This window comes from Lepidochelys kempii, chromosome 1 (genome assembly GCF_965140265.1).
Source record: "Lepidochelys kempii isolate rLepKem1 chromosome 1, rLepKem1.hap2, whole genome shotgun sequence".
Classification (NCBI taxonomy): domain Eukaryota; kingdom Metazoa; phylum Chordata; order Testudines; family Cheloniidae; genus Lepidochelys; species Lepidochelys kempii.
Window position 1 is genome coordinate 163,921,900 of NC_133256.1, and position 14,759 is coordinate 163,936,658.

Genomic DNA, 14,759 nt, shown 5'->3' on the forward strand with positions numbered 1-14,759 from the left:
TGGAGGAGTCAGAGGGTGGGATATTTCCCAGGGAATGCCTTTCTGCTAAATGATGAACTAGCACTCAGCTCATCCCTGTTGTTAATGTAACCTCACACTCTACAAGCAAGCACAAATGGAGGGAGGGGAGACAGCATGGCAGAGAGAGAGACAGAGACACACACCATGCGTGCGAGAGAGGCGTGTGTGTGTGTGTGTGTGTGTGTGTGTGTGTGTGTGTGTGTGAGAGAGAGAGAGAGAGAGAGAGAGAGAGAGACATACATTGCCCCTTTAAGTATGCTGACCCCACTCCAAGTAAACTGCCTTTTTAAGTAGATCAGCAAGTTGAGACAGCAACTTCCGCCAGCACGCTCCCTCTGTCCTGAGCCCTGTCGTGTGTCCCCCTGCTCTATGGAGATGGGGCACAGGAGCAGGGGGGAGGGGGACACCCTGACATTAGCACCCCCTCCCCCCCCGACCTCTGCACAGTAAGCAGGAGGCTCCCAGGAGCCGCTCCAAGGCAGAGGGCAGGAGCAGCACATGGCAGTGGGGGGAGGGACAGCTGAACTACCAGGCAGTTGATAGCCTGCTGGACAGCTGCCGCACAGGGAACTTAGGGGAGCTGCTAGGGGGGCTGCCGGTCCACCCTGGTTCCAAGCCCCCACCAGTTAGCTCCAACGGGCTGCTCTTTCTGCAAGCAGTGGACAAAGCAGGCAGCTGCCAAACAACATTATAAGGGAGCATTGGGCAGCTTTAAACGAGCATGTTCTCTAATTGGTCAGCAATGTAACGAGAAACAGGGATGATGTTAAGTGAGGAGTTACTGTATTTTAAGAGCTTTACTAGGTTAGAGCCAGAGTGCTCAGCATCTTGCAGGATCATGCCCTAAAGCAGCACCTTGTTTGACACATTTGTGTAGGGAGAGGATTGAAAAAGGAGTATGTGAGCATGGAGCCTATTCTGTCTTCTCATGCCTAGAGGTGATTCCTCCAGGTTAGAGTATGAGACATAACATGAAGGCCTAAATCTACACAGGCTTTACAACAGAGTTTAAAACCAGGCTTAAGCTCAGACACAGACAAACCAGATTCTAACACTGTGGCCAACATATAGATGAGACCAAACTTTACTGGTTTCTGAATTGTCCTTGCCCTCCCCAACCTTGTCTCACCCCTCCTCTCTCTCCTGCCCGTTCTCCATACAATTGCAGAGCCCGGGATCAGGTGAACGGGATAGGGCAGAGAGGGACATGGTGAGTTTTCCTTCAAACAAATTTGACCCAAGGTGAGAAAAGGAATTACCAGTAAGTAATTTCCCCTTAGAATACCAATATATATTTGTATTTGTACCTTAACAGCCCCATCAAAAAAAACAAAAAACAAAAAATCCTATCTAGGAGGGGTGGAGAAAGGGAGGCAGATGCTCTGGTTTACTCTCTCTTATTTATTGAGCTGCTGAAAAACTCATTATGTGAAAATGAATGAGAATAAGTTCTTGAACTACTAAAAAACAGTGCCATTTTAAAACTGAAGACAGGTACTGGTTGTGTGATAAAGTAAATTAAAACAGCTAGCTATTTAAGACTCAAGTTTTATACCAGTTTCATTACACAAGAGATAAAACAGGTGTTCATGAAGTAAGATTTATACCATTAACTGCAGTTCTGTGACAATCAGTTTTGCTTAATGGTCCAATGTTGTCATGTAATATATGGACTTTTGCTCGTATTTGAAAACAATACTCTGTCAGTTGCTTTAGATTCAGAAGTCCGATTCGGGTATTCTTGGTCCATTCTGTTTCCTGTTTAAAAAAAAAAAAGTGAATTTATATGTTATTGCAAATAATATTACAAAAACCATATTTCTATTAAGAGTTTTCTTCAATACAATCAACTTGAATTCACAAGTTTCCATTCAAAAGCTTCACAATATTATTTTTCATAACTAACATTTATACAGTATGCAAGAGAAGTAGTGTAACTGTATGAGCTTCTTATTGCAGTGCATTTTAAATGCAAATGTTACTAAATAGAGGCATTCTGCTTCAATGAAACAAAATCTGGCTATTTACGCTCCCCATCTACCACGGACATGATTATTTATTTTGTGAATGCAAGTAGGTTAATGTAAAATTTCACTGTACACAAAACACCCTTCGAACCTCTGAAAGTCTGCAGTATTTTTGTGCCAATACCTGCAGTAAATGGTGATTTGGAAGGAGTAGGAGTTGGAAAAACAACAAAACAAAAATATCGGCAAAAACAAATCTGCTGCTTTAAAATACCAGGTTCTGGGCTAGGATGCCCAGAACCATTATCTAGGGATTAAAGACAGATGCAAATATGGTGTTCTTTTTGCATCAACACTCCACTCTTGACACTAGAGCACTGGCCCCAGACAGCAAGAACTGAATTAGACAAAAGTTCTGTCCAGTGAAGATCATGCTGTTCACCAATTTATTTCTTTGCCTACTCACAAGAACGGAGCTAGCAGGGAGAACTGTAGGGCAACACTAAATGCATTCTTATGTCCTCAGTCTAACAAAGCTAGCAGTTTGCCTTTTTCAATGCTGGGTAGCTCAGTTAAGAACTTGATTAATTCTTAATGTCAAAGCTAAAAGTTATGACATGAGGTCTGAGTTCTATCTCATCTGTATGTCAGCTAGAGGAAGGGGAGTATGTTAAAAGTGTGTCAGAAAACTCAGTTTTTCTGGGAAAGGAGGGAGGTGCATTAACCTTGACATGGTCTGTCTTTTTTAAAAAAAAGCTCAGCTCATTAACTGAAATGAAAAGGGTAAGTAGTTGGAAAGCCAGAGGCAGGGCCGTCCCTAGGGGGGTGCAGGGACTGGGGCAAATCAGCCTGTATGGGGCCCACCTTAACATTTTTTATACAGATCTAATCTGGTTACAGTGAACTTCAAGGGCAACTGCTGGCCGTAGGTTAAATATTGATAGCGCCCAGCTGTATAATTATAATGTTGTTATAGAAAAGAACTACAATATAATTATAATGAAGTTCATATAATTTAAAAAAAAAATCTCACCGATCACGATCAGCGTTACACTGCTTAGATTCTGAAATCCATCTTCCTGGACTTTCTTGCAGCAAATTCACTTCCCAGGTGCATATGGTCTCGCTACCCTCAGTAGATTTTTTTTTAAATGTAATTATACGTTCGCAACACTGAGAGCCCATGTCTCGGGAACTGGGTGGCTCTTGGCAGGCCTATATGTGCCCTGGTGCTGGGGGACCCCCAGGACCCTCCAGTACTCAGGAGGAGCGCTAAGATTTGTTTTCTCTGGGGACTGGGGAGGAGGCAGAAAAGCAGATGGATGGAGGACCCCAGTCCTGGTGGGTGGTGGAGAGAGCAGAGTTGTGGGACCCCAGGTCCTGGTACTGCAGGGAGGGGAACCCCAAGGCTGGAGAGCTGAAAGGCAAGGAGGACCTTGAGGTGGGGGGGGGTGATAAGAGGTGGCACTGGAGGACCCCACACAGTGCTGGGAGAGGGGAGAAAGGGCAGTGGAAGGGGGACGTGTGGGGCACTGGGGGGACACCAATGCTAGGCGATGGAGACTACTGGCTGGCATTCACCTGTGCTAGGTGACCCCCTGTGTTAGTGAAGGGTCCCACCAGAAAAGGGAAGGGTCCGTCTGAGGCGGAAGGGCAGGGGCAGGGGCAGCCTGCCCAGGCATTAGTGGCTGGGTGACACCGAGAGCCCATGGAACAGGCTGCGGCAGCACCAAGTGACCCGGCCCCAGAGACAGAGACAGAGCCCAGGGGGCTGCAGGAAACAAAAAGAAACAAAACACCTTGGCCAGTGAGTGTGGGGCACGGGCCCGACCTCTGCTGCCGGCACCAGGCCCCCCGGGCCGCCCTGAGCACCCCCCAAAGCACCTCAGGTCTTGTTTGCACTGGGAATTTCAGCCACTTGTGTCCAGTTACTGGAGTAGCTGTGCTGGTTCAAATCAAAGCCTTAATGTAGTCAGGTGCAAATCTGCTACAAGACCTGACCTGTGCAGTATCAAGGAAGGTGAGCTGCACCAGTGTGGTTGCCCTGGTCTGCTCTACAGATGGGACAGCTCTGGACGGGGCGGATTTTTTCATTTATGAAAAAAATCAGTCTATGTCTTTAAAACAAAAATTCCTCATTTGTGGGCAGTTTATTCAACCAAAACCAGCATGTCCAGACTGGGAATTTGCCCTGCTTATAGCCATTGGTGGCCCTGACAAAAGTATAACTACACTAATGACTTGGTGTACACCATATGTTTGCAAAACCTCTATAGGTAGAGCCCTACCAAATTCACGGCCATGAAAAACACATCACGGACAATGAAATCTGGCCTCTCCCCGTGAAATCTGGTCTTTTGTGTGCTTTTACCTTATACTATACAGATTTAACAGAAGAGACCAGTGTTTCTCAAATTGGTGGTCCTAACCAAAAAAGGAGTTGCAGGGGGTCTACAAGGTTATCTTTGGGGGGGGGGGTTTCACAGTATTGCCACCCTTACTTCTGCACTGATGCCTTCAGAGCTGGGTGGCTGGAGGGCAGCAGCTGCTGATTTGAGGGCCCTGCTCTGCAGGCAGCATGACAGAAATGAAGGTGGCAATACCCGACCAGGCCATCCTCACTTCTGTGCTGCTGCTGATGGCAGCGCTGCCTCAGACCTAGGCTCAAGGCCAGCAGCCGCTGCTCTCCAGCTGCCCAGCTCTGAAGACAACACCGCTGCCAACAGTAGCGCAGAAGTAAGTGTAGCAGTACCACAACCCGCACAACGCCCCCCCCCAATAACCGTGCGATCCCCCTCACCCCCCAAACTCCTTTTTGGGTCAGGACCCTTATAATTACAACACAAGGAAATTTCAGATTTAAATAACTGAAATCATGAAATTTACAATTTTTAAAATCCTATGACCATGGAATTGACGAAAATGGACTGTGAATTTGGTAGGGCCCTATCCATAGGCCAAGATTTGAACTGGCACAGCTCACCTTTCTTGATACTGCACAAATCAGGTTTTGTAGCAGTTTTGCACCTGTCTACATTAAGGCTTTGATTTGAACCAGCACAGCTACTCCAGTAACTGGACACAAGTGGCTGAAATTCCCAGTCCAAACAAGGCCTGAGAGAGAGAAAAATCTCGGAGGTCCTAGGTAAAATTTTCAAAAGTGCCTAAGTGACTTAGGAGTCTGATTTTCAGAATGAAGGTGTTTAGGAGCCCAAATCACTTTTGAAAATGGAATTCCTAAGTCACTTAAGGGCTTTGGAAAACTTTACATCCATTCAATTAATAACAGTTAATAAATCTGAGCCCAGATTAGATTAACTTCCCTTCAGTTAACTAACAAGCTTCTTTTCTGCTGGAAAAAAGGTCAATATTACAACTTTGCCCTCCATTTCTTTCTACCATTTTGCCAAAAAAAGGAGAGAGATAAAAAGAATTCTTACATGTTGTTTATTTGTTGATTTCTCCCAATAGCGCACAAGATATTGTAAAGTATCTTCTTTTACAGGGGGCACGAAGCTAAGGAAAAGCGAATCAGGTGTTGAATCCACATTTACTATAACAGGAGGCCCTATAGTAGCTGAAAATGAACAAAAAAAATAGATGAACATTTGGAATTTTTAAAAATGAGCAAATTTCCTACTAGTTTTGATCTGATGCATAATAAGAAATTATTGAATACAACAGCCTGTTATTTGGAAGAGATATAAATCGTTCAAATACATTTACTCCTTAATTATTTCAAATAGCTTCACAGCACTAAATATTGGCTTTTTATGTGAATTTAAATTATACGAAGAATCATTTTGTCTACTTTATCTTGAAAAATTATCAAGCTGTAGTAGGATCTATCTGCAGTTCACTCTGACTTTTGCATAGCCTTGTTGACATTAATCTGATTTAAATTTTTCCTTCAAAATGCCAGATCAGCTATGCATTCTGGGCTTCCCATATTGCCTCCCAGCAAAGGAGCCTCATCTGTTCCAGCAGATAGGACACTGGACTTAGAGTCAGAGGATGTGGGTTCTATTACTGGCTATACTACTGACTCATTGTGTGATTTTGGGAAAATCATTTCACTCTATCCACTGGGGATAAAACTGAGGAAGTTTACCAGCATTTGCAAAGCACTAACAACTACAGATAAAAACACACCATATATGTGCTTATTAATTATTATTATTATTTCTGATCGGTAGTCTCTCTCATACACACCCCTTGAACAGGCAATCAACTCCAGAGTAGTGTCTCAGGCGCAAAGTCTACCTACAGGTGGAGAAGGCCGCAAAAGGAAACTGACAAGGATGTTATAACCCCACTCAGTTTCACTTCACAGCCAGCTGCATCTGTGAAGTGCTCCTGTATTTCAACATGGCGCTACTGTTATATGCTGCGGTTGCTAAGAAGAGAAAAAGAAAGCAAAAAGATTCTAGAGGAAGGAGGATGAAAAGACAGATGCAAGCAAGGAGGAGAGGTTAGATGCATGCAACATGGTAAAAGGAGAACCAAGGCCTTGTCTACAGCTAGGAATTTATCCTGGTTCTAGCCACAGGTGTGGATGCATTGGTACCACCTCTGGTATAGGCAGGCTATTTGCACTACATCAGGTTACCTTTATTTCAAGCAAGGCTAGGCCCCACCAGTGTGAATAGCAGCTATGCCTGCCTACATTAGGAGTTTGCACTGCTCCAGCTACGTCTGTGAATAGTCTTCAATGGCTGGGATTGGGGCAAACTCCCAGTGCAGCCAAGGCTTAAAGAAGAGGAAAAGAAGTGGGTCTTATCAGGATATTTTCATAAAATCATATGGAGTGCAACGTCACAATGAGTGTGAATATAATGTAACTGGAATATGCTTCATGAAAAAGGTCTCTTGTAAGGTATCATTACAAAGTTTATAATCTACTGAGTGTGGTCATCCTATTTGTATAAATGTATCATTCCTGTATGTGAAACTAGAAATATAAAATATAACTCTGAGGTCCTATTGTAATTATGCAAAGTGCGGGCCATTAATAGTGGTTCATAATCTTGATAGCTCCCATCAACTAGAACAACTGACTGTAGATGGCTCTGTTTACTTGCAAGCCTTCCTGTGAGTGAGGCCCAGAAGAATGAAGGCTTGGGGTCTCAGGAGATGTGACCATGTCACCTGGTACTGGAATCCATCTTAAACCTGGTGTTTTTCCATTTAGAAGGAGGGGTGGGGACCCAAAGAGAAAAGATTCCCAAATTGTGCTAAACATATATAAGGGGGTGAAATGGAACAAGGGACTGCAGTCATGAGAAATCTGCTAGCTACCACCTGAGCTAGAACAAGGACTGTACCAGGGGAAAGGATTGGGCCCAAACTAGAAAGGAGTCTAGTCTGTGAAATAAGCTGATTGGAACATCTCTGAGGGTGAGGTTTCATCTGTAATCAGTTTCTTACAGTATTAGGCTTAGACTTGCATGTTTTTGTTTTATTTTGCTTGGTAACTTACTTTGTTCTGTTATTACTTGGAACCACTTAAATCCTGCTTTTTGTATTTAATAAAATCACTTTTTACTTATTAACCCAGAGCAAGTAATTAATACCTGGGGGAGCAAACAGCAGTGCATATCTCTCTATCAGCATTATAGAGGGTGAACAATTTATAAGTTTACCCTGTATAGGCTTCATACAGAGTAAAATGGATTTATTTGGGGTTTGGATCCATTGGGAACTGGATGTCTGGGTGCTAGAGACAGTAGCACTTCTTAAGCTGTTTTCAGTTAAGTCTGCAGCTTGCGGGGGACATGGTTCAGACCCGAGTCTGTGTTTGCAGCAAGCTAGCGTGTCTGGCTCAACCAGGCAGGGTACTGAAGTCCCAAGCTGCCAGGGAAAACGGGCTCAGAGGTAGTCTCAGCACATCAGGTGACAGTCCCAACGGGGTCCCTGTGACCGAACCCGTCACACTTACGTTCGTATGTTATATTTTAATTTTCCCATTGAACATTTTCAGAGTAACAGCCGTGTTAGTCTGTATTCGCAAAAAGAAACGGAGTACTTGTGGCACCTTAGAGACTAACCAATTTATTTGAGCATAAGCTTTCGTGAGCTACAGCTCACTTCATCGGATGCATACTGTGGAAAATACAGAAGATGTTTTTATACACACAAACCATGAAAAAATGGGTGTTTATCACTACAAAAGGTTTTCTCTCCCCTCCCCCCCACTCTCCTGCTGGTAATAGCTTATCTAAAGTGATCACTCTCCTTACAATGTGTATAATAATCAAGGTGGGCCATTTCCAGCACAAATCCAGGGTCTAACAAGAACGTTTGAGGAACAGTGGGGGAGGAGGGGGGGACGGAATAAACAAGGGGAAATAGGCTTGAATAGAGACTGGGAATGGTTGAGTCATTATAAAAAGTAACCTAAGTTAATTGTATCCAATTTACAAATTAATTCCAATTCAGCAGTCTCTCGTTGGAGTCTGTTTTCGAAGTTTTTTTGTTGAAGGATAGTCACTTTGAGATCAGAAATCGAGTGACCAGAGAGACTGAAGTGTTCTCCGACTGGTTTTTGAACATTTTGTTGGTCACCAAAGTTTGGAAGTGAACTGCTAAAACGTACCTTCCTGTATAAATACAAGACTACCAAGCAATTAGTTTATCCCTAATTATTGTTATAGCATGGCATAAAGAAAAAACAGTGAGTTGCCCTGGACTCTTAACTAATTTGTATCACAGTGCCTAATACAATGGAGTTCTGAGCTCTATACACAGCTATTTTACAAATATATAAAAAACAAATGTTAAAAGACCAGAAAAAAAGTCAGACAGCCTAGCATAACACAAGAGAAAACTGATCCTTTCCTGTAACTTCTGCTCATTATTTTTATAATGGCAGGACACGTTTAGATTCATTTTGTTGCAATGTCATCCATGCTATGGTAACAGAAAAACAAAAATAATAAAACTTCACCCTGCTTCATTCAAATGGTTCTGCTCTGCTCAAAATTATTTTGTGGAAAGTTGGCCCTCTTGTTAATACATTGGATCATGAACTTTTTAATTTCTTCTTGCATCATGCCCTCCTACAGTTGCAACTGCTCTCTCTCCTTTAACGTGTCCTCTCTTCTGAACATTTCACTTGGCAAGTAACTCTCCCCAGTATATTCTCTCTCTCACCGCTCAGAGTGTGAAACATGATCTGGGGTGTGATCTACATGGCTGATTTGAATGCCATAGGAAAAAACACACACAAGCTAGAAGGCTAACAGCTGAGTTTACAGGAATTGATTTTAGGATTGGCTACATGAGGTGCCACATGAGAAGGCAGAGAAGGCTGCTGGCTTTCAAGGGGCCACTTGAAAGTACCCAGAGTACTGGATACACAAGCGGGGAAGGGGTAGGTGTGGAATCATGCAGTTCCTCCCCAGCCCCCGAGCCTCTCCTTCGCTTTGCACTTCCTTTGAGCTAGTCGTATGCCCCCACCCACAGGATCCATTCCCCAGGTTGGGAAATAAGAGGGAATAATGAAGGACTCTTCTGCGCTAAACATTATTTCAGACTTAACTTTTGAATAAAGGAAACCCACCACTGAATCTCCTCCTACCTCAGAAACCAACCATAAAAAAGGAACTCGTGGATACTTCTAAATGGTAAAGTTAAATGTGTTCACGCAGCCACCAAATTAACCTTGATTTTGTCAGTATGGTATACTCCCCATTATCTGAATAGCACAGGGGACACTGATTTTATTTGGATAATCTTGAGTTTGGATAATTAAAAGGGCAGGAGCCATGGCCAGGGGCTTGTCCTCCTCCTCACAGCCCTGGCTGGGGATCTCTGCTCTATTATCTGAATCCCTGCCTTATCCCCCAGCACGAAGAGGCTGCAGAGGTCAGGTATCTCACACTGGGGGACAAGGAAGGGATTCAGATAACGTGGAAGTTCAGATTATAGGGTTTTGGATAAACGGGAGTGTACTGTATATCCCTGACCCTTTATACTATACAAGTAGGGAATAATGTAGGTACTTTTGAAATTATATGCGTTTGGTGCCAAAATGTGTTTAGGAGTGATCACAAAATTAGGTGTGCAGAAAAGCCCAAAATCTACAGGAAAATAAAAAAAGTTAACTTATTGCTCTCCTGGGCTCTGTTCAATTTAGAAAAATTAGTTGTCATCAACAGATTCCCCCATCAACTGGTGCTGACAAGAGTTCAGTGTAGATGAGAAACTTGTTTTAATATCATTACAGAAAAGTTGACAGATACCAGTTTCTCCTAGGTCTCTGTATCCGTACCACTGGCATAGCAAATATAAACTGAAACAGATTTTAAAAACAGATTCCTAACACAGCAGGTCCCATCACCTCTCTTTTGAATTCTCTCACATACTATATAAAGTGAAGAAAACTAAGACACAATAATAACAACAATTATCAGAAATATTTTCTATAAGGAGGTAAGAGGCTGAGATCATAAGAGACTTACTGTTTTGGTCTGCTACAAATGTATTTGTTTCCACCCAGACAGATTTCACTTGTCCTAGCTCAGCCCTAACACGTAAAGTAATTGTCCAAAAGCTTTTGATATTTGGATGTGTGAAATTGCATTCAGTCTTTGTAATATTTGTGCAGTTAATTTCTTCCCAACAATCACAGGCCATTCTGCAATACAAAATGAAGAAAGAATAAGTCAGTGGAATCGCCTCGCTGCTGCATCTAGTACAACTGATAGAAAACGCTCTCTCAAATATTCTTTACACCTAGCCAGTTTCTAAAGAATCGACATTTAATATAAAAGCACAACTTTCAAGCAGTTTTACTCTATAACCATGCAACGCCTTCTCTCAAAGCACCTGAAACTCTTTTCAAAATGTAGCCAATTAAAAACTTTAGGAGGTAGGCAGGGGACATTCTGTAATCCCAGAGGCTGAATGCCTTCAACTATTACAGGCCAGTAAGCCTGACTTCAGTACCGGGCAAACTGGTTTAAACTATAGTAAAGAACAAAATGGTCAGACACATAGATGAACATAATTTGCTGGGGAAGAATCAACATGGTTTTTGTAAAGGGAAATTATGCCTCACCAATCTACTAGAATTCTCTGAGGTGGTCAACAAGCATGTGGACAAGGGGGATCCAGTGGATATAGTGTACTCAGATTTTCAGAAAGCCTTTGACAAGTTCCCTCACCAAAGGCTCTTAAGCAAAGTAAGCTGTCATGGGATCACTAACTGGTTAAAAGATATGAAATAAAGGGTAGGGATAAATGGTCAGTTTTCAGAATGGAGAGAGGTAAATAGTTGTGTCCCCCAGGGATCTATAGTCGGCCCAGTTCTATTCAACATATTCATACATGATCTGAAAAAAGGGGTAAACAGTGAGGTGGCAAAATTTGCCGACGATACAAAACTGACTACTCAAGGTAGTTAAGTCCCAAGCAGACTGCAAAGAGCTACAAAAGGATCTCTCAAAACTGGGTGACTAGCCAACAAAATGGCAGAAGAAATTCAATGTTGATAAATGCAAAGTAATGCACATGGGATTACGTTTGCCAAAATATACATATAAAATGGAGTCTCAAGTAGCTGTTACCACTCAAGAAAGAGACCTTGGTGTCATTCTGGATAGTTCTCTGAAAACATCCACTCAATGTGCGGCAGCAGTCAAAAAAAGTGAACAGAATGTTGGGAAACATTAAGAAAAGAATAGATAAGATGACAGAAAATTAATTGATCTTTAAATATTCACGGTAAATAGGCCTAATGGCCTGTGATGGGATGTTAGATGGGGTGGGATCTGAGTTACCCAGGAAAGAATTTTCTGTAGTATCTGGCTGGTGAATCTTGCCCATATGCTCAGGGTTCAGCTGATCGCCATATTTGGGGTCAGGAAGGAATTTTCCTCCAGGGCAGATTGGAAGAGGCCCTGGAGGTTTTTCGCCTTCCTCTGTAGCATGGGGCACGGGTCACTTGCTGGAGGATTCTCTGCTCTTTGAAATCTTTAAACCATGATTTGAGGACTTCAGTAGCTCAGACATAGGTGAGGTTTTTCGCAGGAGTGGGTGGGTGAGATTCTGTGGCCTGCGTTGTGCAAGAGGTCAGACTAGGTGATCATAATGGTCCCTTCTGACCTCGGTATCTATGAATCTATAAAATATCATATTGCCTCTATATAAATCCATGGTATGCCCACATCTTGAATACTCTGTGCAGATGGGGTCGCCCCATCTCAAAAAAAATATATTGGAATTGGAAAAGGGCAACAAAAATTATTAGGGGTACGGAACGGCTTCCGTATGAGGAGGGATTAATAAGACTGACTTTTCAACTTGGAAAAGAGACGACTAAGGGGGGATATGATAGAGGTCTATAAAATCATGACTGATATGGAGAAAGGAAATAAGGAAGTGTTATTTTCTCCTTCTCATAACACAAGAACTAGGGGTTACCAAATGAAATTAATAGGCAGAAGATTTAAAACAAAGAAAAGGAAGTTTGGGGTTTTTTTTTTTATAAAATGCAGTCAACCTCTGGAACTCCTTGCCAGAGGATGTTGTGAAGGCCAAGACTATAACAGGGTTTAAAAAAGAACTAGATAAGTTCAAGGAGGATAGCTCCATCAATGGCTATTAGCTAGGATGAACAGGGATGGTGTCCCTTGCCTGTTTGCCAGAAACTGTGAATGGGCGAGGGAGGATGGATCACTTGATGGTTACTGTTCTGTTCATTCCCTCTGGGGCACCTGGCATTGGCCACTGTCGGAAGACAGGATACTGGGCTAGATGGGAATGAACAGAAGAGGTAATCACTGAGCGATCAATCCCGTCACACATTCCCAGCCCATCCTGGCTAATAGACATTGATGGACTTGTCTATCTCAAATTGGGCACTCAAAATTAATGCATACTTTTCATTTTAACCTCTCTCTCAGTTCTTTTTTGAACCCTATTGTAGTCTTGGCCTTCACAACACCCTCCGACAAAGTTCCACAGGTTGACTACGTTGCATGAAGAAATACTTCCTTTTGTTTGTTTAAAACCTGTTGCCTATTAAGGTCACTTGGTGACCCCTACTTCTTGGGTAAGCAAAGGTAAGTAACATTTCCTTATTTATTTTCTCCATACCAGTCATGATTTTATAGATCTCTATCATATCCCCCCTTAGTCGTCTCTTTTCCAAGCTGAAAAGTCATCTTATCAACCCCTCCTCATATGGAAGCTGTTCCATACCCCAGTCATTTTTGTTGCCCCTTTCTGTGCCTTTTCCAATTCCAATATACCTTTTTTGAGATGGGGCGACCACATCTGCCTGCAGTATTCAAGATGTGGGCGTACCATGGATTTATATAGAGGAAATATGATATTTTCTGTCTTATTATCTATATTGATATTTAAAATAAGAACATCCCGAGTATAAATAACCATGGGCTTCAGGAAAAATATTAACAAAGCTGGTTTGGAACAAGAGTGAAAAAAAATTGGGAAAAAGGAAGGATTTCATTCTTTTCCTTGTTTAGTGGAAATAATTCAGTCCAAGAAATTTGTTTTCAAATGTACCTGAAAACCTTTTTAATAAAAACCTCATTTTCTACATACAAGCTTATACTTTTCTATTAGAATGAAACCAATTTAGTAGAATGCAACTATTTACTTACGTACTATACTGGACCGTATACAACACTGAGCCATTATCCACTTTAACAGGAGCCCATCTCAATAAATTCTGATAATTATATGAGTAAATTGTCATATTCTGTGGTGCTGGTAACTGGAATGACGATTCTAAAATAGAGAAAAACATCAAAACAGTAAATAAAACTTTCAACACACAGTAACTACAGATTTGAAATCACCTTTCCTCACCTCCAAAATTCATGGCCACATATTTATACAGCTTTGCCACAAACTTGCACCTTTTCCTCAACTGCTGCAGAACAAGAGACCTCCACACCATCTGTTTCCAAGTGTACTATGCACCAATGCCCGTACATCTCTATTACCCATTATTATTGTTTTCTGCACTATTGCCTAATACTAGATACAAGCTACAGTTTGCAGTTAAATCCAATATCCTGAAGGAAGGCTTTGGGAGAGGAAACTATAGGGGAAAAATTAAAATCACTATTTTTATTATAGGTGAAACTGATAGCACCACTCCGATATACAGGTTACCCAACACTTCCAGTTACAGAACCCTGAACCAGTTGTTTGTAACTTTGCCAAACTTTAATTGTTTGGGCTGAAATTTTCCATGCTCGGTGTCTGGCTCAGGCTGAATTTGTTGGAAAGTTTCAGGCAAAATGGTTCAGCCATTTTCAAAGACAAGATTAGGAAAAAATCATGCAGCCATTTTATTGAAAGCTCGAGTACCTCCATGCTTTGGAACAGGTGAACTTCAAATTTGACAGGGGATGTCCTTTTGCTATTCTCATGAAAAAATGCCCAAATTTAGCCAAATTACAACCCTTTGAACCATCTCAGTGTTCACATGCTCAGCAGAGACTTATCAGAGTTCTGGAGCTAAAAATCACAGAATCATAGGATTGGAAGGGACCTCGAGAGGTCATCTAGTCCAGTCCCCTGCACTCATGGCAGAACTAAATATTATCTAGACCATTCCTGACAAGCGTTTGTCTAACCTGCTTTTAAAAATCTCCAATGATGGAGATTCCACAACCTCCGTAGGCAATTTATTCCAGTGCTTAACCACCCTGACAGTTAGGAAGTTTTTCCTAGCGTCCAACCTAAACCTCCCTTGCTGCAAATTAAGCCCATTGCTTCTTGTCCTATCCTCAG

At 42.2% G+C, this 14,759-nt stretch overlaps 1 protein-coding gene across 1 annotated transcript in view; it reads right to left on the reverse strand.

The window, feature by feature from the left end:
• The window catches only part of IFNGR2 (interferon gamma receptor 2), a 39,598-nt gene that overhangs the window by 11,016 nt on the left and 13,823 nt on the right, over positions 1-14,759 (reverse strand). The window contains exons 2-5 of the mRNA XM_073361877.1: positions 13,619-13,745; positions 10,451-10,626; positions 5,429-5,565; positions 1,629-1,779 (exon numbers count right to left, since the gene is read on the reverse strand). Of these exons, the coding sequence (XP_073217978.1) occupies positions 1,629-1,779; positions 5,429-5,565; positions 10,451-10,626; positions 13,619-13,745 (591 nt within the window). The remainder of the gene's footprint in view (positions 1-1,628; positions 1,780-5,428; positions 5,566-10,450; positions 10,627-13,618; positions 13,746-14,759) is intronic.